At 41.6% G+C, this 27,478-nt stretch overlaps 3 protein-coding genes across 3 annotated transcripts in view; 1 reads left to right on the plus strand and 2 right to left on the minus strand.

Annotated features, from left to right (window-relative positions):
* Positions 1–49: 49 nt before the first annotated feature.
* On the plus strand, positions 50–12,374 carry tom1l2b (target of myb1 like 2 membrane trafficking protein b). Its single transcript, XM_076093360.1, has 15 exons — positions 50–141; positions 544–628; positions 1,327–1,405; positions 1,650–1,799; positions 2,597–2,731; positions 3,143–3,289; positions 3,883–3,999; positions 4,293–4,426; positions 4,598–4,649; positions 6,508–6,679; positions 7,390–7,516; positions 7,603–7,678; positions 8,562–8,621; positions 9,453–9,489; positions 9,635–12,374. Exons 1-15 carry the CDS (start codon positions 90–92, stop codon positions 9,781–9,783), a joined length of 1,572 nt encoding a protein of 523 aa, XP_075949475.1. The 5' UTR covers positions 50–89; the 3' UTR covers positions 9,784–12,374.
* A 6,770-nt stretch (positions 12,375–19,144) lies between these two features.
* foxl3 (forkhead box L3) lies at positions 19,145–21,492 on the minus strand. Its single transcript, XM_076094220.1, has 4 exons — positions 21,227–21,492; positions 19,885–20,053; positions 19,391–19,618; positions 19,145–19,348 (listed from the first exon to the last, which is right to left on the minus strand). The coding sequence occupies exons 1-4, from the start codon at positions 21,379–21,381 to the stop codon at positions 19,145–19,147; spliced, it is 756 nt and encodes a 251-aa protein (XP_075950335.1). The 5' UTR covers positions 21,382–21,492.
* Positions 21,493–26,511: 5,019 nt separating this feature from the next.
* fam20cb (FAM20C golgi associated secretory pathway kinase b) overlaps positions 26,512–27,478 on the minus strand; it is a 44,635-nt gene continuing 43,668 nt past the window's right edge. Inside the window, exon 11 of the mRNA XM_076092890.1 lies at positions 26,512–27,148. Coding sequence (XP_075949005.1) covers positions 27,032–27,148 — 117 coding nt within the window. The 3' untranslated portion in view covers positions 26,512–27,031. The remainder of the gene's footprint in view (positions 27,149–27,478) is intronic.

Consider the following 27,478-nt stretch of genomic DNA (forward strand, 5'->3'; position numbering starts at 1 on the left):
CACGTTGCTGTGTGGGCGGGACCTTTAGGACGTTTCCTCATGTCTAACCGTCATCAACCCATGGGCTGACTTGTTTGTTGTCGAGCAAGATGGAGTTCCTTTTGGGAAATCCTTACAGTACCCCAGTGGGGCATTGCATTGGTATGTAACCAGATGTTTAAGAAGCGACACCTTGTGAAGTTAGCTGTGTATGTCCTGTGAAATGCATCAATGTCGTTTACGTGCTACCTTTAGCATGCTAACGTGTCTGAATGAGTTCTCTGCAGCTGGACCGTTAGCCGCCTAGCTAAGTGGTAGTTGCGGTAACATCTCTTGTCACTTTGATAGCAGCACATTTAACAAACTAAATGTCTGTTTTCTGCCGTTGTCAATCAGTGCTAAATATATATGAGATATGTTAAAGGGTGACTGATGCACTGACTGATGGAAGCTAACGTTAAGAGTCAGCTAGCCGCCAGACATCGTCTTATGATTGGTCTGCTGTCCTTTACTCAGACGTCTCTTTTAGCTTATTTTCTTAACTGAATACTTGTGTGTTTCCAGAGAGAGCCACCGATGGCTCTCTGCAAAATGAGGACTGGACTCTTAACATGGAAATATGTGACCTAATCAATGAAACAGAGGATGGGTGAGTACCGAGGGGGGGGAAAAAACAATGAATATCCTCATCTGTTATTGATTAACCCTCTTATATGCACTTGCTTTAGATAATGCATTGCTGGAGCAGGATATTTTATCAGAGTCAATCTTTTCCCCTTTTTCTTTATCTATGTCATACTAAGTGAAGACGCCCAGCTCTGGCACTGTAAGGTGGATTTATGCAAGGCCTCGTTGCTTATCTCATTCCTCCATTAACCTTGTACTGTATGTTTAAGCCGGTGTGTGGCGTCCAGGTCTTGTTTGTTTAGCGGGTTGTAAACTGCCTTTGCGGGGTCTAACCCTGCGCAGTGTGCTGTGTATCAGCGGTAAAAATAGGTCTGACTCAACCTTTTTCTCCCCTCTGGGGAATGTAAGGGGTGTCATACACAAACTGCTGTGAGGCTGATTTGAAAAGTTAATAATTACTGCCTTAGAGTTAAACATCCACTTTGTTCATGCAGAGATGTGAAAGGTCAAAGAATCATTGGCGTGTACCTGTGCCCGGTATTTACTTTTATGCAGGTGTGTCCATCATTCTGCCATTCAAAATGCCCCTTAAAGACCGCCGTCATTAAGTCAACTTGATAATTGTGTTTGTTCTGCTTGGAATTACTTTATCAATCCGATTTTAAAAGCTGTGGGCATACTGAACTATGCTATCCTTGTGTGCTTAATGTGTGTGTGCAGGCCAAAGGATGCGATTAGAGCAGTGAAGAAGAGGCTGAATGGCAACAGGAACTATAGGGAAGTGATGTTGACTTTAACGGTGAGTTAAAAGTGGGCAAGAGGAGGACAGCTACACTGTATTTACAAGCCACAGTATCAAAAAGAGTTATTCATGTAGTCTCGTCCTGAAATTAAGTGTTCTTGTGTTCTTTTGTGTCGCTTAATATGTATAATCTGCATTTCACAGATCATTTAAAACATGTCCATCTATGTGTGGGTTTCTAAACTTAGGATGCCTATAACAGGATTTATAGTGATAGTGATTTCTTCTCTGCATCCATCAGGTCCTGGAGACGGGTGTGAAGAACTGCGGCCATCGTTTCCATGTTATGGTCACTAGCAGGGACTTTGTTGATGGCGTGCTCGTTAAAATCATCTCCCCTAAAAACAACCCGCCCACAATTGTTCAAGACAAAGTACTTGCCCTGATTCAGGTAAGATAATTGGGGAAATTGCTTGCACGTTAGCATCGGATTTGGGTCAGTTAGGTGAAGTGGGGTTTCCGGTGTCGGTGTTTAGTAAAGTATGTGTGGGTGTGTTACGGTCCAAAAGGTGTCCTGTCATCCCCGGGCAGAGCCTCGGGTAAAGCACAGTGTCTCCAGGGCTTCAGCCAGGAGCAGCTCTCGTTACCTGTCACAGCTCGGGTAGCACTGCTAGACCCATGTGGGCGGCTCTTATTTCCGCCACTGAAACCATGTGACTACACTTTACAGCATGGATCCTGGATGGGGAAGAGATCCATTGTTGCTTGTTTGTCTAGTCATTAGGCGGGCCTGCTGGGAAAACAGTGTGGGAAAATGTATCGAACAGCACTCTCTTTACACAACAGCGAGAGTGTTGTTGGCGAGATGGGTAATACCCGGCTGAGCTGCAGACTGCGGTTGTGTTGAGCAGCGCCCTAACCACCTGTTTCAACTCTCAGTGGTTAGTGTACCTTTGTGAAAGTGGGCATTGTGTGCACAGTTAATAGTCCTAACAACGCTAAAGCAATTCGAAGTTGTTAACCTTCCCACTGGTGAGAGAAAAGAAGCCATGGAGCTTCGTGGTTTGCTGACTGAATGTATTCAAGGCAGACAAACCGAAATGATCAGAGAGCAGGCCTCTTTACCATCCTCACATCCCTTGCTTTGTTTGCTGTGTCAGCCCTCCCTTTACCCATTTTTTGTCTATTCAGTCTCCCTCTCATTCCGTTTAACTCTTTTCACTCTTTTCTCCCCCTTGCCTTCTCCAGGCATGGGCTGATGCGTTCAGGAGCAGTCCGGACCTCACGGGTGTGGTCCAGGTCTATGAGGAGCTAAAGAGGAAAGGCATCGAGTTCCCCATGTCGGAGCTGGAGACCCTGTCACCTATACACACACCTCAGCGGGTAGGAGGCGTCGTACTAAGTAGGGCTGCCAAACATGACGATTCGTTCTAAAAAAATAACACGTAGGTAACTATTAGAATATCTGTTATCTATTTTATTCCTGTCGCTCGCTTAGAAAGCACCACAATGGACGAATAACGGCTGAATTGTGACGTTGGAATGAGGAGTTATCTATATGACGCAGCCTCATCTATATCTATAGATGCTGTTCTTTGCCATTATTACAGCTGTTGTTGGATTATTCCTCATTCAGCTCGACCTAAAGTTAGTTAGTTAGTTTTTTTTTAACCATTTTTATTACTAATATATTTGCGAATTTAGAATATTTGTTGGCAGCCCTAATACTGAGCAGCTTAAGTGTGTACATATACAGTATAATAATACAGTATATCTTTTCTCTGTTGCTTCTAGTTGACTTCTGCTCCAGAGGGCGACTCCACCCTACATCAGTTCAGCACCCCTCCTCAGCCCACACCACAGGCTGTCCCACCAGCCTACACCGCCCCTCAGGTCCCCAACATTCTCGCCTCTGGATCCGTCAATCCTACACCTGAACAGGTACAGAGCTACTCTCATAAACACACTGAAACTAAACGGTTGGTTCACATTTGTACTCGCCCTGTAGCAACCTGACAGACTACATTTTCTGGTTTCTTCTTTCCCCCCCTGGGGATGAATAAAGTATATATCTATCTATCTTCTTCTTTTTGTCAGTGTTGAGTTTGCCTTTGTTAAGCTTGTATTCACACTACGACCATTTGGAGTGGCAGAAACTGGATGTTTTAACAGTTGTTTAATCATTACTTGTAGCTAGCTATTTCAACTGTTCATTATTTTGAGCTAACGTTAAGTATTTTAACTGTTTATGTGTAACTTCTAGCTATCTATTTCAAATTCTCTGCTCCTTTGCTGTGTAGTTTTAATGAACTTTTAATTACAACACATGGTGCATCAGTTTTGTTACAATGGACTCAGGATGATTGGCACCATGATTGGCACGTTGAGTTGAATTTATTAGTTGAGCTTCCCATGTACTCCTGGAGTACAAGTACCCTCAGTCTGGATCAACTGTCCTAAGCGATACTATTGGCTTCAAATTTGATACTTCTTCATAATATACTAACTGTAGATGAATTTAACTCGACACACAGATTTGCCGGCTGCGCAGTGAGCTGGACGTTGTTCGTGGAAACACTAAAGTGATGTCGGAGATGTTGACCGAGATGGTCCCAGGACAGGAGGATGCTTCAGACTACGAGTTGCTACAGGCAAGGAACCGTGTGTGTGTGTGTGTGTGTGTGTGTGTGTGTGTGTGTGTGTGTGTGTGTGTGTGTGTGTGTGTGTGTGTGTGTGTGTGTGTGTGTGTGTGCGCGTGTGCGCGTGCGTGCGCGTGTGCGCGCGCCTGTCAGTGCAAGCGTCTACCTTCAAATATAGAATACAACTAGTATTTTTAGTTGAAGATACATGTACAAAGCATTAAGAACAGTAACCTGAGACCACTATTTAATCCCCGTGTGTGTGTGTATGAATATATCCTCTGTGTGTGTGTGTGTGTGTTTAGGAGCTGAACAGGACTTGTAGAGCCATGCAGCAGAGGATAGTGGAGCTCATCTCCTGTGTTGCCAATGAGACAGTGACTGAGGAGCTGCTCCATGTCAACGATGACCTCAACAACATTTTCCTACGCTACGAAAGGTCAGAACACACAGAAAAAAAATGAAGGTTCATACAAAAAAGTATGCATTTCGAAACATATCTTTTCTCCAACATCATTGTATGTTTGCACAGGTCTGGTGAGGTAAACTCTGAGAGATTTTGTTATTGTTGTTTTCTTCCATGTTGTCCTTCCTTGATGGTGGCCTTTAGGTATGAGAGGTTTAGGTCTGGGAGGTCCTCAGCTCACAGTGTCAACAATGGGGTGAGTCAGCAGTTAGTAACTAATGTTCGGATCCGATACCTTTGAAACCTCTGAGCTAGTTCTTCTGTGTCATCTTTTTGCTCATGTTCTCTCACCCTCTGATGTCGGCACCTTTCAGTGTCAGTAATGTGGACTTGCATGTCAAGTGCTGTTATCTATCAGTGATTTACCAGATTTACATGCCTAATTAAATGGAAATCCAATAAAGACATGCATGCGTTTCCTTTCATTATAAAATGCAAAGCAAATATCACAGTTTTAAAATATTCTGTCTACAGTCAGTGCAGGCCTGTTGCATTTAAACCCAGTCCAGCAGGGGGAAACATTGCCTGTGACAACACAGGAGTCGATGCAAAGCACAGTCATTGCGTGTTGGTACGGGGGTTGGGATGATTGCATGTAGAGATCCACTAGTGTTGTCCATGCCAGAATGAAATACAACCAAGAGTCCAGTCAGAGCTGTGGAGCAGTGGTTTATGCCAAAAGGTGCTTTAGGATTCATCAGCCAAGAGACCTGACGGCTAGTTGCAGCGTCAGATAGAAGTCATTTTTTAACATCACTTTTATATGCCTGTTTTTTTTTTTACTTTTATCTAACACAGAAGCCTCACTTTTGTGCTGATCAGCTTCTATTTGTCATGCTTTGTCACAGCTGTACTGAATTACATTCCTGCCTTGCAATATTCCCTCAACTTCATGTACTCTATATTATATGCCTTCAGTAGGAGTCTCTCTGTCTTCATGCCTTTTTTTTTCCCCTCTCGTTTCCATCTCATCTCTGTATGCACCGATTCATATTTTCTTAGTTATACAACAAAAAACCAACATGGACCAAAAACATTGCCAGGAATCTGATGAGAAGCATGGGGGCAAGGATACTTTGTTGGAACATGCTTACCCCTTCATTGGGTTTCCAGTTAATCAGGCATGCTATATCTTCCACAGATATCATGTCATTACAGTGTGTCCCTGCACAGGCATGTTAATGGTATTCACTGTCTCTTCCTTTCTGTTCTTCTGTTTCTGTGGCTAGCTGAGACAGGCAAGTATGAAAATATTGTCCCTAAATGACCAGCCTCACCCCACAGCGACTCTTGAAACATGGCTAGATATAATACGGGCCCGGCCTCCACCTCCACCAGTATCCGTCACCCCCATATGGCATGTTTTGACTTTGCAGCCCCCCCCCCCCCCCAACAGCCAATTAAATGATAAAACCTGGAGGTAGACTGTGACACGAGCTTTAACGTGGCACTAAGTGAATGTGAATCCCTAGAATCACTGTCATGTTGTGTTTGCATTATCTCAAACAGTCAGGGTTTTGGATTTGTAAAATGGTCTTAATATATTAACTCCTCCAGAGCCCAAATATGGAACACTCCCTCCCTGCTGTATTCCTACCTTCTTAAGGGGATTGTTTTGTCCTAATGGATAACATCACTTTTATTGTTATTGACAACACATAATAACTCCACATAAACAGGTAAACGTGTCTCTAATGAAGAGCAACATTCCTGTAACCCCCTTAAGAAACAGGTTTTTCAAAAGGTTACTTAATTTCATGCTTATCCTCAGTTACAGACATTTTCATGCTCTCCTGAAGCTAACCCACATGTTTTCCAAGATTGTACTTCTTCTCATCATGAACCATGCCCTCATTTCCTTTTTACTTGAACCACAATGTTTTTTTCTTTGTTTTATTCTAGACACATACGCTATGTAACTCTGCCTTTTCCTTCGACTTCCACAAAAAGGATTTGTTTTGTTGCTCATGAGCCAGAAACCCATAACTCCTTCAATTTAGCTTTTTACACGAAACAAAGAGCTGTAGTGTTTCTCATCAGTTCTTCTTCACCAGGTCTTGAGCGAGGCTACGGAGGACAACCTCATAGACCTCGGCCCAGGCTCCCCGGCAGTGGTCAGCAACACGCAGAACTCAGCCGCCCCGTCCAGCTTGCCTCCCACCATCACAGCCCACGCAGCAAGGCCCTCCTCCCCGGCCACCTTGGCCTCCCGCCTGGCCGGCCTTGGTACGTGAGCCCGAACCTCAGTCATCAAGCCAAGCGCTCACTCCGAGATAACGACAATGATGTTCTTCTTCTGCAGCTTTCTATACTCAAATGTAATCGCATATTGTAGGTTGTACTTACTGTTAAGAGTTTCTGAACATATGTCAGACTTGGCTGAAACAAACCAACATGAGGGGCTTTACTAGATTAGCCTGCATGCATGCTAGCTAGCTAGCTAGCTATGTATTGATGAAGACAAACCGAGTCTCCTCAGGCTGAATGTGTAGTTTGTATAGAGACTACATCTGAAAACGAGAGAGACAACACTTTGGGAAATACCTGTATTTAACCTTCTTACTGATGGTTAGATAGAAGATAGGCAGTTGTAATGCTAAGCTAACTCTTGGCTCTAGTGCCATAGCTAATGCACAGATATCGGAGTGGTATTGATCTTCCTGTCCAAATCTTGGCAAGAAAGTAAATAAAAGTGATTTAAGCTATTCCTTTAATTACTGCACCAAAACATTTGATTGTAAACCTAATTTAGCCGCCAGCTGATTCTGCATTCTACCTCTAATTTAGCACCAGCAGTGTTTGCTGGAGGATATTTTCCTTTAGAGGATAGACTCTATTAAACAGTGAAATAGTGACTATTCCATTTACTTTGTTGAAGCAGTGGAGTTCTGTTTTTATGCGGTAGACAATCGAGTGTGTTGTTTTTTCCCCTCCAGACGTGGGCGCTGACAGTGTGAGCAGTACTTTGAGCTCTCTGTCGAGCTGTAAGCCTCCTCTTGGCCAGGATGACTTTGATGTGTTTGCTCAGACCAGGACTGGAGCTCTGCCTGAAACACGCAACACGTAAGGAAGCTATATTCATATGTTCAATTCGGAAAAATGAGGCAAAACGGGATTCTTAAAGCCCATTTTTCTATCTCTTGTCTTAGCGCGACAGCAGAAGACGGCAACGCCTCTGAAAGCCTTCCTCCCACTCTGGACGTCCAGCAGCCGACTGCAGGAGCGGTGAGTCTCAGTGACAGAGGCCTTTATGTCCAGAGTGGGCTTTAATTCTCAGTCGGTGTTTTTATAACCACTCAAAAAACATCTGTGTGTTTGTATGTGTGCCGTGCAACTGTACCAGACATTTCTCCTCACTGGTGCTGCTGGATGCGACTAATCTCTCAGTTAGTTAACAAAAGGAGAAAACAACTTTAAACTTTTCTTTTTTTTGTCTGTTTGTGATTCTAACCGAGCTTGTAGTTCTAACAGCAATGTGTTAAGTAATCGGGCTACATTTCCAGCTGTTTTGTTGTTGTTTTTGCTCAGTCTCAACATGCTTCCGGTGCATTTTAGTTTTTCAAGCATCCCAGCTGCTACTCATTCTGTTGTTTTTCATGCATCACTAACACAAGACAAAGATTTGTATCTTGTCAGTTGTAGTGTGTGCATCTTAACCCTGCTTTCACACTAACTGAACCGTCAAGCAGCAAAGGGAATGGCTGTAGCTAATCGGTTTGTTTTGTGTGCTCTGTGGGTGAAATGGTGAACCTGGTGGTTACTGGCCAAGGCGATCTGCTGTGCTGTAAGAGATGCTGTTGCCCTCACCGTTCATATTCTGCATCTTCACACTGCAGTCCCATCTTAATCAGCGTTTGCAAAGTGCTCAGTGTTTGTTGGTTTCTCCTGCATGTCAACGTGACCCATTGTCACGGTCGTCACTGTGTGATTTTGATCTCCATCTTTATTTTTTTCCCTCACAAAATACATTCTTAAGTTGCATTTGAGTCGACGCTGAAGTTCATTTAAGTCATATTTTCTGTTGTGTTTGGGGCGGGATTCTTTTTCTTTTCTTTTGTGGCATTGCCGCCCTCCGGCCACCTGTTGCCATCTTGACGCTGCTCCGTAGGGCGTCGGAGGCCAGTCCTCTGTCATGGATGACATAGAGGAGTGGCTGTGTACTGATGTGGTGAGCCCGTCATGATTTTTATTTCTGCCTGCAGTTCTCTCTCTCTCTCCCCTTCTCTTTCCTTTTCCACGCTGTTTTATCTCCTTATCGTACCTTCAAAGCCAGAAGGTATCACATTCCTTTAACATTACATTTCCTCACTTTCTGACCAATCCCACACTGATATCCTCGTTGACTTTAAGTTACTAACGCTGTGTTATGGGGACAAACTAACACCACAAAATAGTGTAAAATGAGCATGAAGGTTTGAATGCAGACGCGTGTTGCTGTGTGAGAGATCATGCTCATGAGAGATCATGGTCATTGCCATGAACATTCTGGGTTATGAATGACTATATCCATCTGGCTCCAACTCGAACAATCGGGGATGAAGTTTATTCTCCCTGCGTGAGATCTTTACCCGAGATCAAATTGTTTTTGTTAACATAACCATACCTTCGCCTTTTTTAATGTTAAGAAAGACGTGTTTGTGGCCGAGAATGAGCAGTGAAGCATTACAAGAGTTCATGCTCATTTGAACACAAATGTATGAGATGGTGTTGCGGTATCGAGTGGTGATATCTGGTTGTTTTGGTTGGGAAACAACTGGTGTATTATTATTAATTAAAAGATTATTTGCACAATTGTGGGTGAGTGGTAACGTCAGGTGAGTGGCTTCTTGTTATGTAATAAAACTGGTGAGTAGGAGTGAGAGTGTGGTGTGTGTGGTGATTTTGGGCACATGCACTGGATCAGAACTGAACTTGGTTTGCGGTGGTTTGCAATAGATTATGTTTAGCAGAGTCAACTCTCAGGTGTGACATTGTTGTCTTTTTGGGTTTTTTTCACCAGAAGGGGGATGAAGGTGAAGAAGGTGTGACGAGTGAAGGTCGGTCATAAATCTTTTTTTCCTCTAATTTCCCATCTGTTGATTTCCTGCTTTGTTACATTTCATCCACTTCGTCTCTCAAGTCAACATTCTCTTCCTCCTTTTTGTTTTCTTCTTTCTCCTTCCGGTGATCCAACACTTCCAGAGTTCGACAAGTTCCTCGAGGAGAGAGCCAAAGCTGCAGAGATTGTCCCCAGCTTACCGTCGCCCCCCAGTGGCGAGCCGGGTGCAGCGCAGGGAACTCCCAACCGCAAGAAGCCAGACAGGCCGGAGGACGCTTTGTTCGCCATGTAGACCTGGACCGTCTACCTTTCTGACCTCTGATCCCCCCCCCCCCCCCCCCAGCCTAAGACCCAAACCAGCCGAGCAGCATCACCCGAGGACAGACTGACCCGACACTAAAATACACCCGCCGCCGTTAGGATTCAACACTTCTTCATTACACTACAGATTTGTAAATGCTCTCCTTTATAAAAAGGGAATCATTCATGCGCTCCGTTCATTTCTCACAAGAAAGGGAAAACCAAGCGAATGGCCTGTTGTGATGGATCTCACCCACATGATGACCGGTGTCAGAGACTACGAGGCAGCAGCCTGCTTCCTCCTTCTTCTTCATGTGTGAGGAATCTCCCTCCACCTGTTGTGGACTGCAGAGCTTCATGTTGCAGCTAATCCTCAAAAAAAAAAAAGAGAGTTTTGTAAAAGAGAGTTTGGCTGTCATTATTAGTAGGGAATCAATTTCTTACCCAGAGCCCTGAAAGCATGCATTAACACCACCATTCTTCATCATGTAAGTTTTTACTACGAGCAGAGACCCCCGACAGAAACACTACGGTTGTTATTGCGGCGGAAGTGCCCATCGCACTACATCACATCACAGTACTGCACTGCACGTCAGTCCCAGTTGAATTGTAAATGTGTAAATGACAAAAGTCCAGTTTATTAGTTGTGTGTGTATATTTAAGCTACAGAGAAAGAGATGTTGATTTAATGTAGATTGTTTTTTGAAAAGGCTTTATCCTCCAGCTGCTTTGACAATAGGGATGTACCTCACTGGGGTCAGCTTTCACAAAGAGAAGGGAATCTATACATCTGATCATCTACAAAAAACTCATTTAAACGGAAGAAGAAGAAGAAGGGAAGATAGTTTTTGTGATTGGCATAATTGCGCACAACGCCAACAAATGCATCCTTTTACCCTCTAAATCACATGTTGTATATTTTACTTTGACAAACGTAACCACCGCTGTTGTTGTTGAGATTATTTTTGCTGAGATTTTATTCACCTAAACCTGCCGTCTGAACTTTTTGCAGGTAGTTAATTGCATCTGCTGTGTAATTATCCCTTTTTATGTAATCATGTAATCTTCTTTTGACTGAGCACAGATGCTCGGTGTCATGAATTTCCACGGGTTGAGTTCACAGGGAGCGTTCTTGTTGTTGTGAACAGAATCCCAGAAGCTGCAGAGACACACACGCTGTCATCGGTGGGTTTTATACTCACTGACTCTTAGGTTTTAACGCCCCCCCCTTTTGAGTAGATTGTGTTCTGTATGATTTCAGACCAAAATTGTGCTTTTCTTCTGGATGTGGGAGGAAGTTTCTTGGATAATTTGGGTTGTCGGTACATAATCCCGTCTTTTGATTTAGAATTCACAGCTTAATATCCAGGGATGTAACGAGGAGGCGATATCACACCACAAAAAGCTGTTCTATTTCTGTGTTTTCTCCCTCGTTTCTTTATGCTGACATCTTAAGAGGCCTGACCTTTCAACATGACATTTGTTTTCAGGGAATGAGCCGGCTGCAGACACCGTGCTACAAAACGAGACATTTTCCCTGTTTCGACGCCAACACGTGCAACATGTTACACAATCACCACGAGCTTAAAACAAGCGTGCACTTTGACAGCCGCGTTACCTTTCGACCTGTACTGTAAATCAGCTGACACTTAACCCCAGATGTAATTAAATGAGAACTGTTTGGAAATATTTGAGCTGAAGTGTAGAAATAATTTATTCAGAACTATTTTTTTTTCCGTCTTCAGATCAGTATTTTAAATCGTTTTATTGTGCAAAAGAAAAATGGGAAATGTAGAAGGGACGGAATGAGGAGTTGTCATAACGGTGTTTTTGTTAATGAAGTTCAGATTTTCCTTTTTATACATTGCTGCTGGCTAATGTATTTAGTGTTTTATGGTTGTATTGGTTATGTGGATATTCTTGGTTGAACATGTCCGTACAGTAAAAATATGGACATAAAATGAAGAGCGGCCCATCACTGACTCACAGCTGCAGGAGAACCAGTTCTCCCATTTATCTCATGAAGGAGACATATTTAAATAGTTTCACTCTGACGTGTTCGCACATGACGAAATGGATTAAGTTGGACACTTTAGACAAAGCATCAACATTGCACATTTTGAAAGGGAAACCTCTCCTTCCGTTTCCTTGTTTTGGTGTTCAGAGTGTGTGTGTGTGTGTGTGTGTGTGTGTCAGCTGTTCTGTAACGCAGAAACCTTTTTATCTCCGTTGATTGAAGAGAAAAAAAAAAAAAAAGAAGCTTACAAATGTGTGTTTTAAAGAATACATGTTGTTACTATCCTGTTTGATACCGCCCAGGATCAAGCTGCTTTATATCAGTGTGAGCTCCGTCAGTGGTTTGTAACTGAATCTCAGCGTACCCCAGACTTTGCCAGTCATCTCTGTTCTGCAGAGGAACAACGTGTTTCTTTGTACGTCACTGGATGATGTGAACAGAGATGCCGATAAGCGAGGCTGTGCTTTGTGAGACTGCTTCTGTCCTGAGTTGCCTCATCTCCCATTTCTCTTTGTGTTGTTTGACTTATGCATGAACTCTAATAAAACATTAGCAGTGTGTCCGCATCCTTGCAGTTTGTCTTTTATTTTTGCGGTCTTGTATTTCCTGCAGAATGTAAACGGCTATTTGCTGCACAACAATGTGCTGCTGCCACCACTCCAGTCCTCTCCTTGGCATACCATCCTTTCTCCTGGCTCCTTCTTCAGATGCTAATAGCTGAAGCTGACCTGCAGTAAACCCTGCCTAGAGGCCCACGGGCCCCTCACCAGGGGCTTCCCCATTGGTCCTCTGGAATCGCCTCATCCCACAATATGGCCCCACACATTCAGCCTTGGCCACTGGTGCGTTTTCCCGGTCAAAGGAAAAGAAAAAGAGGCGTGTGTCTGTCGGACAGTAGACTGGAATACACTAGTGCACAGGGTCCCGGTTTGACTCAACATGTGCTGGTTTTAAATTAGACTTTATAACCTATTTAAATTCATATTGCACAAAAGAGCTTGTGGATTTCTCTTCGAGAGGTAAATGGATGCTTTTATGTTTTCAAGTTAATCGCTGAAAGAAAATTCTAAATGTAATGTTTCTTTTTACAAATGTATTCTGTTTTTTTAGGATGCATTTAAATCTGGTGGCAATTTGTCTGAGGCAACATGTGCTGCTTGTTGGTGTAAACTTGTTACCACGACTACTACTGATAGTGAGACGGACAGAAATCTAACCTCAACACTGCTGAATTTGAACACATTGCTCATCTCTTGGCGAGCATCACAATAACTAACATTTGCATCTGTTGCAGAGGCCCGAGTGTGTGGAGCGGTTGGACTCTCAAGAATCTGAAATATAGAGCATCAGGGGGGGCGCGCCCCCCGACCTGCTGTTAGTGATCCCCCTCTCCACAAGCAGCTAGATAGCACACCCTGGTGGTTGGACTACAGAGCCTGATCACACACTTGTGAGTGTTCAAATCGAGAGGAAAAGGATCGTCCTTCCACTTGAACCATCGATAAAACTGACACTAGACAGCTTTATCACCCATAAAGCAGCTTAAAACTACTTGCAGGAATCACCACAGCAACCTCTGGATCCACCATCAAGCAAATGTTCGGAGTGAGTGTGGGAATGCTGGCCAGAGCTGTGGTGCATTGTAGTTGCATTGCATGTTATGCTGACACAGTGCAATGGATCTGCTTTGCAACACAGAACTTGATCGTATAACAACTCAACCGTGAGCACCAACAAGCAGGATCAAAGCATAATCCATTATTGTACAACTGACATCTGTTACTTGACATGAGAAGTAATCAAAATTGTAAATGCTACTGTTATTTTTAGGGAAATACAAAAAAAAAAGTATATATATATTCTGTAAGTGTGTAATGTATTCTAACTACTTTTAGAATAGTACATATATTGATTTATTTACTGTGTAGAGTGCTGGTATGAATATTGTGTCAATAAAATGTTGGGGGGGCATTTTATGGCTTTGATTAGATAGTTTGAAGTGGAGAGATGGGGAATGACGTCCAACAAAGGTCCCCGACCAGATGATGCGTTTCAGTTGGTGCCTAAAGCCAGAGGCCACCAGGGCTCCCTAATCATGTTTATATTTCAAAGAAATATAGACAATCACTGTTTAAATTTCTCCCAAAACTCATCACTTTGATTTTATTATTTCACATTTGACAACAAGTGCCTGTACTCAGTATACAGTACATTATATCTGCTGTAAGGGAATTCAGTGTTTATCTTTATCACATGATGTTATTACTTGGCTCTGCCTCCTGTATATCTAGTAAAGATTATCAGTAGTAGAGAGCAACTAAGTAAGTAAGTACATTCACTAAATACTGTATGTAAGTAAAGCTTTGAGGTACTTGTACTTTACTTGAGTATAATCAGTTTTCTGTTTCTTTATACTGCTACCCCACTACGATTCAGAAGCAAATGTTGTACTTTGTATTCCACTACATTTATTTGCTCATTTTATTTACTTTGCAGAATAAAAATATCACTTTTTTAGGATGTTTTGCTACAAACTATACTATTATTTTTTCGTAACTTTTTCTGACATACTATGACTTTTTTTCAACATTTTTTGGACATACTATACTATACATTTTTTATGCCTTTTTCACAAAAATTTTCAACATACTATACTGTGACTTTTTTCTGAAATTATTTAACATACTATACTATGAATCTTTGGACATTCCATACTATAACTTTTTTCGACATACTTTATTATGACGTTTTCCACATACTATACTTTTTTGTGACTTTTTTGACACACTATAGTGTGCGTGGTTTTTTTTTCATGAATTTTTTTGACGTACTATACAATGAAATTAAAGCGTGGTGGTGTTCCGTGAGGAGATGCAGCGACTCTAACCTGTCGCTCTGAAACGGTCATGATCCTGCCGGAATTCTGTAGAAGCTGAGTCTGTTGTTGGAATATTGATTCTAACAACCAAACATGAAAAAAACAGACATTTAACAGTTTGTATTCAATGTTTAAAGCTTGCTAACTCTTCCATTGCCAACAAGTGCACGCATATTTTAATGACAGCTGTTTATTGAGACATCTCCTTAGTTTCATCTCACTCCTTTACTTCATATGCACAATGAATGCTATACTCAACTGATTAACCAACTAAATATGTATCAGTGAGTAGTGCAAAAACCCTATGCAGGGAGCTAGCTGGAATATTGCTTATAATACTGACCGGTTTGCTGAAAGTGAACCGACGACACTGAACATCCCAGAGACTGGAAGCAAGTGACTCTTCTTTTTCCGCCCCCTGGGTGTGGAGGTCAATGGGTCCCTTGGATCATCTCTAACCCATTACCATCATGAAAATATAATAAGCATGTTAGTGACTAGTAGCATTAGCTATTCAGGAATAAGGGAGGCGGCAGGGCCAATGCCCCAACCTTTCTCCAATGAACACGTGCCTGCTGACATGGGACTCCTCGGGCGAGTGGCTTGTGTTGTTGAGGGAGAGTTAGGTTGGCGAGGGATGGAAATGCTTGTGTGTTTACCACAGAAGTTACTGCCATCAGATTGCATTTTCATTTTCACAACAAAAGAACGCGGTGACATGTGACACTGTTTTGCTTATTGATTTTGAATATTGTCCACTGTAAAGCAACGCAGAAAATGAAGCATCAACCACTATTTAATTTTCAAATAGTTTGAAAATTTCATTTTTTTAAAAAATGCATGTAGGTTGCATTGTATAACAGTGCATTTCAATTTTCAAGTTTGAATTAATATTTTGACATTGCCCAGCAGGGAAACTACTTTGAAAAATTAAATGTCAAACAGCTTTTCCATTTTCGTTTTATAGATGGTCATAGAGCACTCATACTAATGAAAATCGGATTATTGCAATTACATTTTTGAAATATAACACATACATACGAGGAAAAGGTGTGTGCTATTGTGGAATTGCATTTTTTTCAAGTTTACTCTATCTATCATTTTAATAAAGTCCCCTATGGGCTTCCATAGAAATCCAACAGGAGGTCAAAGGATCTAATCATGACCCTCTAGCACAAGGACCTTTCCTGAAACTCTACCACATGTGGAGCGTTGATTAAATGAGAACTGACAAATTTAAACAGATTTCTGGCAGATTTCTGAGTTATATTTTCATTTGAATGTCAAACCCTTTCTTTTATTAAATTTAATATTTTCCATTTTCTTTCTGGAAAAGCACTTCTGGTATTCCTAGCAGGGACATCCCTCTAACGGACAAAATGTAAACACGTCCACCAACTGCCATTGATTGACATGCCGTGTTGATTTTCTCATTACCACACACACACGCTCACACACTTGAAGCCATTTTCAAATAATAGCACGTTCCTGCCTTAAAGTGCACCTGCAGATGTGTGTGTATCAAAGGCCTCAAGCTATTCCGCTGTTCTTCATTAGCTGGTAGCTCATACTGTCTTTCCAGTGCAGATCATTCACACGCCTTCAACCACAGAGGGAGAAAACGCAAAGAAAACACCACACTAATATTTATCTTCATCTCCATAATCCCCACCACAGCCTCGGTGCAATCTGATCGCTAAACAAACACTCAAGATTAAATGACCTAATTGTGTTTATGATTTACTTTGTATCAAACGTTGCAGATCAATGGTTTCCCAATTTCTTTTACGCGCCATCTCTGCTGTTTCTCGCCCTGAGCTGCTCATTTTACCTGCAGCAGCATAATGAAGTCTCAAACGAAATAAATTCCCACACGCCTAAACGAGAAATAGTACTGCACATAATCATGAACAAAGTGTTAGAAGCATTAACTAGGAATGAAACCAAACGGATGAATTTAGAATAGTTATTTAATAGAGGCCATTCATCGGGACAATGTGCCAGTAGCTACAGTTTCATATATTCCCCGACAACATAATATGTGCATTGACTTTTCGGGCCTGACTGCTGCCTTGCTTTCTCTTTAGCTGCCTGAAAAGACTCCCGTAGCCTCGGAGCACTTTATGCTAAGTTAATTTACCCAAATATATCCGCGGCATCACGGCAGCAGCAGCCCCCGCTATTCAACATCAACAACTTTGTTAATGGAAACTTGCTGATCCATAAACATTTGTGCAGCCGCAGACGTTTGCTGGGGGGCAGTTCACACATGAATGTTAAAAACCCACAGATCGATGAGGGGCATTTGCAAAGGAGGCGTAAGGTGTGTTTAATTATAATTGCGTCAGGAGGTTTGTGTGTGTGTGTTGGGGGAGGTGTTGCCGTTAAGGCTTAGGCAGGGGCCTCTGTATTTAAATAGGGTCACATCTCGGCCTCACCTTGCAAGTGTTATGCTATATTAAATGCCACTCATGTTAAGTGCGTTGAAAGCCTCCTCTGATGTAGTCAAGACATAATATAAAGGTTAAATTGAAAAATGTCCTTTCAACGGCACAGGAACACGCTATGATTGATCTCCCTTGTACAGGCAAGGCAATGTTAGCCAGACCTCTGTTTCGTTAGGCCTCTTTTAAGTGCGTGTGTGTGTGTGAGCACAATGTGTTGTAATAATAAGGAGTGACTGGATTAGAATTTAAGTGTCAGTCAATCAGGATTTCAAAAGGTCAATGAAAAAAATTAGCAAAATGTTTGTAAAAGGTGGGAAACAACCGCTCAGTCAGAAATAGGACGAGTATGTCATTACAGTGTCAGCTGAGCCCAAATCCATACGACATACTACTACATACGGATTCTAAGCGTGTTTGTTTGTTTGCAATGGAAAAGTGCCTAAATGGAATATACTCAAACTAGACAGTGTAAATACTGTTTTTGATTGTGCTGTTGAGGCTATTCTGTGTGAGTGGTGGTGGTATCTTTAAAATAAAACATTGACTGTGTTGCATTTCCATGCTAATGTGTTAAGTATTAACTATTTGCCAATTATTATAATATACGTTTTTTTGTAATAGAGAAATCAGAGGGGAAAAAAAACAGGAAATGGTTCAATATATGTACGTGCCAAGGGGGTGAAACTGCAACTTAAGAATCACACTGTGAATTAAACTTAACGTAAAGTTAAAATTCAATTGTCTTTTTTTCTGTTCCCTGAGGGGTTCCTAGTATGGTATCACCACCATCCACTGTTAGATGTTCCTTTGTGTGTTGCATTGTGTTCAGTACAACTGTCCAATCAATGATCAAGCGGTTTTTAGTTTCCTGACTGTTTTGAATATCCTAAATGTTGTCGCTTTGGAATCGAGCCATCGTTAATATCGTTATCAACATCTCTGCTCTTCCTACTGTGACATGTCAAAAGGTCTCGTCTTCCTTCAACATTGTGTTCATCTGCTGGAGGAGGAAAGAGGAGGATGTGACTCTACCAGCATGGTTTGTGACCTCATGGGTGGTTTGGAAGCCAATCATGGTTCAATATGTAACTCACACATTTACATACACTGGAAAATGTACTTTTCAGTGAAGTAGGACTGGTATATCTGCATATATATATATATATATATATATATATATATATATATATATATATATATATATATATATATATATATATATATATATATATATATATATATATATATATATATATATATATATATATATATATATATATATATATATATATATATATATATATATATATATATATATATATATATATGTAGGGTCTGGATTTTTCAATTTGGGAGAAGGAATAGATGTCATTTTAGAATTTAATAAAACTATTAACAAGATAATTAATATTTATTTTATTTTTATCAGACGAAAAGAGTATTTTGTACACCCCATGTCTTAAACATGTCTTGTAGTACTGAACTCATTTATTGTGACATAAATCATATTTAGGTTCAACAGGCAGAATGACATGTCCAACCATAATATTCTGAATAAACTTTTCTTTTATGAGGAAAATAATCTCAATTATTTTTATAAGAAGATAATCCAGTGGAGTTTGTTTTTGAAAGCATTTTTTGACACGTCACATTTGTGCTCATGCCTCCTGTGTACATACATATAGAGAATACTGTAAAGCTAGTCTATGTCAGCACTAGACACCGTACACACAGTACAATGACAATATGAATGCTGTTCTGTATTGTTCACATTTGATCTTTTTGATGAATTCTTAGTCAGCATGATGCTTTCTTTAAGTGACTTTCTTCCATCTAGAATCCATCCCACAATACTGTACCTCTATACTTTGCTCCTCATTTACATTTTCAAGTCAGTAAAATCCCTTCTGTGGAGTTCCTTCTCTGACTTTCGATGTCCTTACAGTACTTCCCAGTTTTGGACACAGACGATAAAGGAAGAATAAAGTTCAGTCTCTGCTTTCCTCTCCTCTTACAGAGTCCAGAAGTGCAGGTTCAGATGTTGGGGCTCCAGGACATGTATGGGAGGCCCCGTGGGCCCTATGTGAACAGAGCCGTGGGAGGATCTGAACCCGGGCAGGGGTGGATCCGGAGTGGATAGGATGTAGTCAATGCTAAATTTGATCTCTGACTCTGGCTTCCCATGCTGGGTGGGGTTTGGGTTGAGGTGGTTTGGCTGGGGGCCTGGCCTCGGCCTCTCAGGGTTCAAAGGGCAGACGGTGGAGTCGGGTTCGGGGCGGCGAGCTGCGGGTACGTGCTGATTGCTGTGGCTTTCCAAAGGGTGGAAAGGGGTTTCTCTTGGATCACGGAAGCCGATTTTCATGTTCCTTCTGCGCCGGCGACGCCGAAAGTTGCCGTTTTCAAACAGGTCGAGCATTGATTCACAGCCACTGGCAAAAGTCCAGTAGTTCCCCTTTCCCTTCTCATTGCCCTCTGTACGAGGAACCTGCGGGAAATATGAAGAATACTTAACAAAGATTAAAAATATCACACAAACAATATGACTAAGAGAAGGAAATACACTATTACTGCTGGGGAAAACTAGAACAATTTCTTCTTCTAAATAAAAAGGTACAAATATAAAAAGGGACATATTACATCATTTAAAACAATAATAAAATGACTAAAATTCCCTTTAACAGGCACAGAAACATTTTGAATATCTTGCGTAACAGACATCATTTGCACACAACGCAGCGTGTTTGCGTGCACCTTGATGAAGCAGCTGTTGAGAGACAGGTTGTGCCTGATGGAGTTCTGCCAGGCTCTCTGGTTGGAGCGGTAGTAAGGAAACCTCTTCATGATGAACTCGTAGATGCCCGACAGAGTGACCCGCTGCTCGGGGCTCTGCTGGATGGCCATGGCTATCAGAGCTATGTAGCTGACACACAGACACACACTCTAATCAAGCAACACACCGTGTTAAGTTGAGAAGAGATAGACACGCGATAAAGACTCTTCAACTTTGTGTTTTGTTGATATTTGTGTCTAAAAATTGTGATAATGGGCAAATTCTACAAACTGTTTCCTTGAGTATATTCTCTCTTTTTGTCTGATCTTATTAAAGCTCAATATATGGAAAAGTAGCGAAGTGGTAACCCTTCCCTTTGCCAAAAACTGGTCTGAACAATCGGATGGAGACAAAATCTAGAAATTACCAATTTGCACTGTTATTATAGCAAATAAATATATATTTTAGTGATTTATATGTTGTATGGGGGCTGTGAGAACATATATATTCCTTTTGTTTAAAAAAAGAAATGTCTCAAATGTACAGCTGAGTATCTCAAATCCAATAACAGAAATCTGAATGGACGTATTTGGGTTTTGTGCGACACTAACAGTGCGGTCAACACAATCACAAATATAGAGTATATAAAAAAGAAAAATGTCATTAGTTCAACACTACATTTAAGAGCAATTCTTATAAATTCTCATAAACTAATAAAATGTTTTTGAGCTGTTATTAAAGAAACCAAACAGAATGGAAGGTTTCACATTTGCACTTTGATTGAATTCAAACTGATTTGTTTATTAAACAGATGCATTCGCCACATGAAACTAGACTGCTGTATAAAAAACACATTTACATTTATATTACGTTACACTCTGGAAAAAGTCTATGAAAAATCATGAAACTAAATAAATGAAAAAAAAAATCAACAGAATATTAAAAGAAAAAAAATCTTTCATTATTTATCACTGAAGGGAAATAATGAAAGTCTATATATCTAACTATGCCTCTTGAAGCAAGGCGTATTTGTGATTAGTTATATGTTTTTAGAGCTTCTGTATTATTCAGAATATAGGCCGGCACTTTGTTTACAGATAATCTGAACTAGGCTGCACTAAGGAATCTTTTTGTTTTGCAGACTGTCAAAGGTATGATATGCTCAGATAATACCAAACCCTGACCCAACACTTTTGAAAGGAAAAAATAATAACAATTTCTTTAAATTTAAAACCTACTACATGTATACGACATACTGGTAGACAACGTGATGTAAAACAGCGGTTTCAAAGTTACATTAAATAAAAAGAAAACGGTCCATACCTGTACGCGGGTCGACACATTTTCTTCTCTTCGTCTGTGCTGGAGGAAGGATATCCGTCTCCATCGTAATTAAAACAGTTGAAGGGGTAGTTAGAGTTGTCAAACATGTCTACACTTTGAGGAGTGGGATGTTGGATCCAAACCGTTTGTCTCATCTGACTCTCCTGGTCACAGCCCAGCAGCAACACCTTGTCCTGCCGCTCTGCTCTGCCACCATGCTCCGCTCAGCCAGCTGACACTCTGAGCTCTGCTTGGTGACGGCTGCCCCTCCGGCCCCCCTCTCTCCACATCGTCCCAGCTGCTTTCCAGGAACGGCTGCAGGTCTCAGGACTCAGGGCCAGCCCTCTGACCTCTTTGACCTCTTTGTTTTCAGATTTCTGTTATTTTATCAGCAGCACTGCACACGCTTTAGGATTTCCAAGTCGAGGCCAATTGAAAACCTGAAGATGGCCTCGTTCCTATATTTCTTTTGTGCAGACAATAAGAAAGTATTTAAAGTCCTATTTCACTTAAAACTTAAACTTACATGACAGACTACTGCATTTGAATTGTTGCATACTTGAAATAAGTTAAATATAGCCTTAAAAAAGTAGGTAATCATTCAAATAAATTATAACCGAGTATCGTAGAGGCAATATCTGTTTTGTTTGTGACAATGCTCCATTCTCTTGTCTTAACACCCGATGTTGTTGTTTTTTCAATTAAATCTTGATTGTGTAAAGTTACAAGCATGCTTACAGCTGTTAGATACGTTTAGTAGAAGTAGAAGGATGTTTTCCCTCAGAAGAGTAAAAATGTGAAGTCCAGCAAACAGGAAATGCTTAAATGCAGAGCCGGTGGGCTGCAGTGCATCAAAATGACCCGCGGCTACATGCTATAGCTGTTGGGCTTGGCAGGCCGAGCAGGGTACTTTGTTCCCTTTCATATTTGTATTTTCAGCAGCATACAACAACTCTGGGCTGTGGGGTATGTTTGCACTTGTTGAGCAATGAATGGAAGCCATCTTTGGTCAGTTTCCAGACCCCAGTCCAACTCAGACAGATGCCGTTAAAAAAAACGACAGACATCGTTCTTTTTACATTCCACACGTTCTTTCTTTCTTGTGAAAAACCTGGCGCTTACATTACCCACAAAGCAACATGCCAGGAGCTCGTTCTGTTGGAGATTGTTACGCTGCTGATGTAGCCTCGAGCCACTAGCCTCAAGCAGAGACGAGGCGCAAGCTGCTGTACAAAGGCCGGGTCAGCTCACTTCTTTAGAACTCCTCACCTCCAGAATCGTTATTTCTGACTCAAGTGACATCACTTGAGGTAAGTTATCAGATTTTCACATATGCAGTAGTCCCCTGTAAACCTTGTAAACAGACTCTGACATGTGGAATTAGTAGAGTGCCCTTTAACTTTGACTCGACTAAGCTAGTCCAGGCAGTCTCACAGTAGCAGCCTGGTTGTCAAACGGCTCCTCTCCCCCCACGTCCAGCAGGATTCTGGGTGGTCCACTGGGCCAGTAGGCCGCCTCCATGTTTTATTTTGCCTCTTTTATAGCCTAATCTCTCTAACTGTACTTAAAACAGCTATCCCCAAACCAACAAACAAGATCCTTTGCATCTTTGTTTTCTTTTTCTCTCCGTTGTGTGTGTGTGTGTGTGTGTGTGTGTCCACTCTGGCAGACGTTTAGTCAACAACGGGAAGTTTTGTAGATGTTATCTATAATGCTCTATAATGGCCATAAATTGTTTCCGTGTCTATAAAACAGGGGGATGTGTATTTTGAAGGGATCTAAACGGGGCAATTGGAGGTCTCCCCGTGAGGCGACAGAGGCCGGGAAAACAGCCTGAGGCCTACGAGGCCTCCGTGTGTGGCCCCGCTGGTGCAGGAGGAGCCTATAAGGCGCTATATCGGTCCACACAGAGACATTAAAGCAATTCTCCATTACTCCTGACTAATGAAGCAGTTAAAAGGTCAACGCAGTACTCTATTTTAGGTGCAGGCCAAATTTTTTTTTTGTGGCTTCATAAAAAGGTGTGGTGCATCTTGAAGCATGAAACAGAATCTGGATTAATATCAGTGGTCTCCATGTCGGTCTTGATCTTTTCTAACAATTGGTTTCTTCTCTCGGAAATTGTGTTTTTCGCGTATACAGGTAAAATAAATCCCATGAGAGTGGGAGTAACCACACAGGGCCATGACTACCATTAAGGTCTTACTTTAGTCTAGCAATAGAAAATAAAGATATGTAGGCCTTTCCTTTTGGGAAATAACTACTACAGGCAACAGAACAGAACAGGTAAAGGGGCATTCCACTGGTTTGACACATCGTGGTCCGTTTACTGGTCTTGGGAAGTAATAACAGTTGTAGAATGTCTTCTGCGGCATTAACCCCCGTGATGTTATCGAGGTTATCCCATCTTGGGCTTGAAGACTAAAACTATTTAACAAACAGCCAGTCTTAAAAACAGAACAATTTTCTGCCTTCCTCTTTTATCTTTACAAAATATCGTATTCCTCACTTCAGGGCCTCCGTATAGCCAGCATGTCTCAGCATGTAGCCGGCTTTTTAATCTACTCTACCTCAAACAAAACCCATCGAATAATCATTTTCTGAAAATAATTCAAAGTTGCTTTAGAACATTTTTGCTCAACCAGTACTACTATGTAGAACAACCAGTACTACTATGTAGAACAACCAGTGGTTGAAGTACTTTCACTCCAGGTATTTGTACTGAAGTACTAATTTTCAAAACCTATTTCTTGAGTAATAATATCTCACAGCTCTTCACACTACAATACAGTGTAGAGTGAAATACAGACAGCTATAGCTTACTCTGCAAAAATATTTGAATTAAAAACAAAAGTTTATAAAATACGATGTATGTTTGATTAAACTACCCGACAGGCATAAGATAGTTACAATTAGCACCACAATGACCAACTACATCGATACATCAATATAATATTATAACAAATAAAACACTCACAGTTGCCATTTTTATGCATTGAGTAATTCTATTTTTCATACTTTCAAGTAAAGTTTGCTGATAATACTTTTGCAGAGTGCTGGAATATCAGTTTTGTTCTTGAATGAAAGGACCCGATTACGTCCACATTCTACATTATTGGGTTAATATATTCCATGTTGTGCTTTTTAACCCGAACCACAGAGCAACATACCTGACTTCATTGAACATGTAGCTAACTAAGTGCTAAAATGATGTCTGGGCCTGTTCCCTCCCGACAAGAGAAACCGCTTGCTTTTTAAAAAATAAAACTGTAAATAGAGCAACAGAGAGAAGCGGTGTGGAGGAGAAGAGGAGGTCACCGTATCAGGTTGGTCTGAACTGAGATCAGATAAGCAGCACATGGCTCACTCCCATGACGAGGCTTCCTCTGGCGTCCTGTCTGCGGCCTGCTGCGGTGATTACAGCCCTTAGTTCTCCTCTGGTCACTCTCCATCCCTCTGATGGTTGTCTCAGACTTCCTCCATTCATAGCTCTGTATGCGTGTGTGTGTGTGTGTGTGTGTGTGTGTGTGTGCATGCATTTATGTAAACCAGCCAAGTAGCTTTTCCGGGGGCTGTTCTGTGAGGAAAGGTTATCAAAACACAACAGTGCACTGGGAACTGTAAACATGCTGGCACACAGAGCTGGGGCTGAGGGACATTTTCCTTTTGCACTGTACTGTGCAGCCATCCTCACTGCCAGCATTTACTGTCCAATAACAACGGGCCGAGTACACGTAGGATTTTGTGACATTGCAACAAGTTCGGCGCCAAATCGAGTTCCAGTTCGCAATTTACAGAAGTGTGAAATGGAAACGTCAAAACCTCAAAAGACTGGTCCTTTAGGACACATCTTGTGTCCGGGAGTTGAACTTCTGAAGTATCTGAAGAGGATCTGGAACAACGTGACATGAAATGACTCCTCATGAGAGATATCAAACAAACACTGGACGGGTTGAGAAAACAGAATACTGAAGACATATTTCAACATTTGGGAGAAATACACAGATCTGCTTTCATTTTGTGAACATTGATATACATCTCACGTAGAAGTATTTTTGCTTTAGCTGTTGGTAGATGTATTCCCCCCCCATGATGATGAAATATATAACATTAAACATGTATATTAAAACAAATATCCTTCTACTGCTGTTAAAAAACAAAGCACTATAATATTCTGCTTATTTTGTTTTATTGCACTTTTACCATGATGCAAAGAAATGCAAAACAATTTACAGAAACAATGAGTTGAATAAAAAAGAAAGAAAGAATCCTCTTCAGGTTGACTATGCCCCCCCCCCCCCCCCCCCCCCCATCCCATACGTCCATACACACTGAACTGACCTGACACAGGACTGTGGAAACTTAGACTGTGTAATAAAACCCTTATGGATCAGTTGGAGTCAGCACACACACACGTATATGTGGACCTCCGAATCTCACCCACAGCTCGTACCCGGGAGGAGTTCAAACCTTCCTGCTATGAAACCAGACATTCAAGTATTTCTATCATTGCACAGGCACTAGATTTTCCTACTGTATATATTAACTTCCAGCCAGCGACTCAATCGTTCACACCAACAGTTAAAAGCTATCTGCTGTTGGTAATGAATGAAATATACATCCTGAAAAATAATCTCTCCACAACAGCAACATCTGGACATCAAATATATTACAAAGAAACAATAATTTAAAACCATTCGTGTCACATTTTGGCTTTTGGTAACATTTATCTAACCTCATATCTGTTGCACTGAAAAAATAAAACAGAGACAGTTGATGGATTAAATGTTGTAAACGCGCTTGAATCGAACCAATTTTAAATAATGGAGGGTTGACTTTACTGAGAGGCACGGACCGGGCAGCTACTTTTTGCACGTGCTCAGTTTGCCCCCTTTTGGACAAATGAGGAAGTGCACCACTGTGATGAAAATTCACAGAAACCGATTGGTATTCATTTCCCAAATAATAAATATGAATTTGAATAAATACTCTCTCAAGTACAAGTAGCATTTATGGGAAAAAATTAAAAGACAAATCCAGGAGTAAACTTGCACTCCAATCAAATATCTCCATCTTGAATACCGACGATAAAAGCTGAATCAACTCGGCGGTAATCGAATAAAAAAAAAAGAGACTATGTAATAAAACATCATTTTGAGAATTAAGACAACAGGAAGTCAACCGTTACATCCTCCTCCACTGTGAATGTTCAACCCAAACACTTGCAATACCAACAATATGTATAAACACATAATTCAGCTTGTGAGGAGAGGGGGGAGGGGGCGTCGGGAGGTTCTTTACAAGTCTCTCAGAATTCACTGAATTCAAAAAAAAGGTCCTGAACAAGACAGAGAGAAAGCGTCTCTTGCCAGACTTTCATGGTTTGGTAGTGCTGCGGTGGGGGTGTCGCTATCCTAGAGTCAGGGTTGGATCATTTAAGGATTCTAGGTGATGTGGGGGGGGGGGGGTTGGTTGGGTTTAGTTTGTGATCCGGCCCCAGATCCATCCAGAACTCTTCGACGTCACCTGCGAGCATCTGTGCAGTTTAAGTCATTTGCACTCGTTTGTCAAGGTCCAGTCCTATCCAGCAGGCTTCCACTTCCAGACAGCCTATATGAACCTCAGGCAGACAGGCTTCCCTGAAAGTTCGACAAAAAAAACGAAAAAAAACGAGCCCTCTGAGGAATTCAGTACAGATGGAGCTCACCCCTGTGTTACAGGATGCCAGTTCATTTTTCAGAGAAAGACTCAATCTCCTAGCTCCAGGGAGTCAGTCCCACCTAGCTGCCAGGGCCCCCTGGACAGCTACCTCCGTCGTGGGCCGTTGTGGGCGTGGTCTGTCCCTTGGTACCCCTGGAGGTCGTCCTCTACAACGTAACCGTAGCCCTCCTTTTCAATGCATTCTGACAGCACATTGAGCACCTGGTGACAAAATAAATACAAGAGAGAAGACAAGAGGTTTAATTGTTGAATAGAGGAGAAAGCATTTCATGGACCTTTTAAAACGACACACAAATGACAGTTTTTCCTGGATGTTTACAGTTCTAGTGTGTAGTATGGAGCCGATCCCAGCTGACATTGTAGCCTGTACAGGTCTGACACATAGAGGACAGACAACCATCACTCTCGCATTCACACCTACGGGCAATTTAGAGTCCTCACTGAACCTAAGCTGCATGTCTTTGGACTGTGGGAGGAAGCAGGAGAACCCAGAGGGAACCCACGCTGACACAGGGAGAACATGCAAGCTCC

Source organism: Anarhichas minor, unplaced genomic scaffold, assembly GCF_050575085.1.
Source record: "Anarhichas minor isolate MPS153535 unplaced genomic scaffold, ASM5057508v1 ptg000017l, whole genome shotgun sequence".
Taxonomy (NCBI): Eukaryota; Metazoa; Chordata; class Actinopteri; order Perciformes; family Anarhichadidae; genus Anarhichas; species Anarhichas minor.

Coding starts and splice junctions, on each gene's coding strand:
- tom1l2b (XM_076093360.1), top strand. CDS start 90: ATGGAGTTCCTTTTGGGAAATCCTTACAGTACCCCAGTGGGGCATTGC. Junction 7,517..7,602: donor CTGCCTGAAACACGCAACAC/GTAAGGAAGCTA, acceptor CTCTTGTCTTAG/CGCGACAGCAGAAGACGGCA. Junction 7,679..8,561: donor AGCAGCCGACTGCAGGAGCG/GTGAGTCTCAGT, acceptor GCTGCTCCGTAG/GGCGTCGGAGGCCAGTCCTC.
- foxl3 (XM_076094220.1), bottom strand. CDS start 21,381: ATGAGACAAACGGTTTGGATCCAACATCCCACTCCTCAAAGTGTAGAC. Junction 19,619..19,884: donor TCAACAGCTGCTTCATCAAG/GTGCACGCAAAC, acceptor TATTTCCCGCAG/GTTCCTCGTACAGAGGGCAA. Junction 19,349..19,390: donor GCCCCGAACCCGACTCCACC/GTCTGCCCTTTG, acceptor CCAGGCCCCCAG/CCAAACCACCTCAACCCAAA.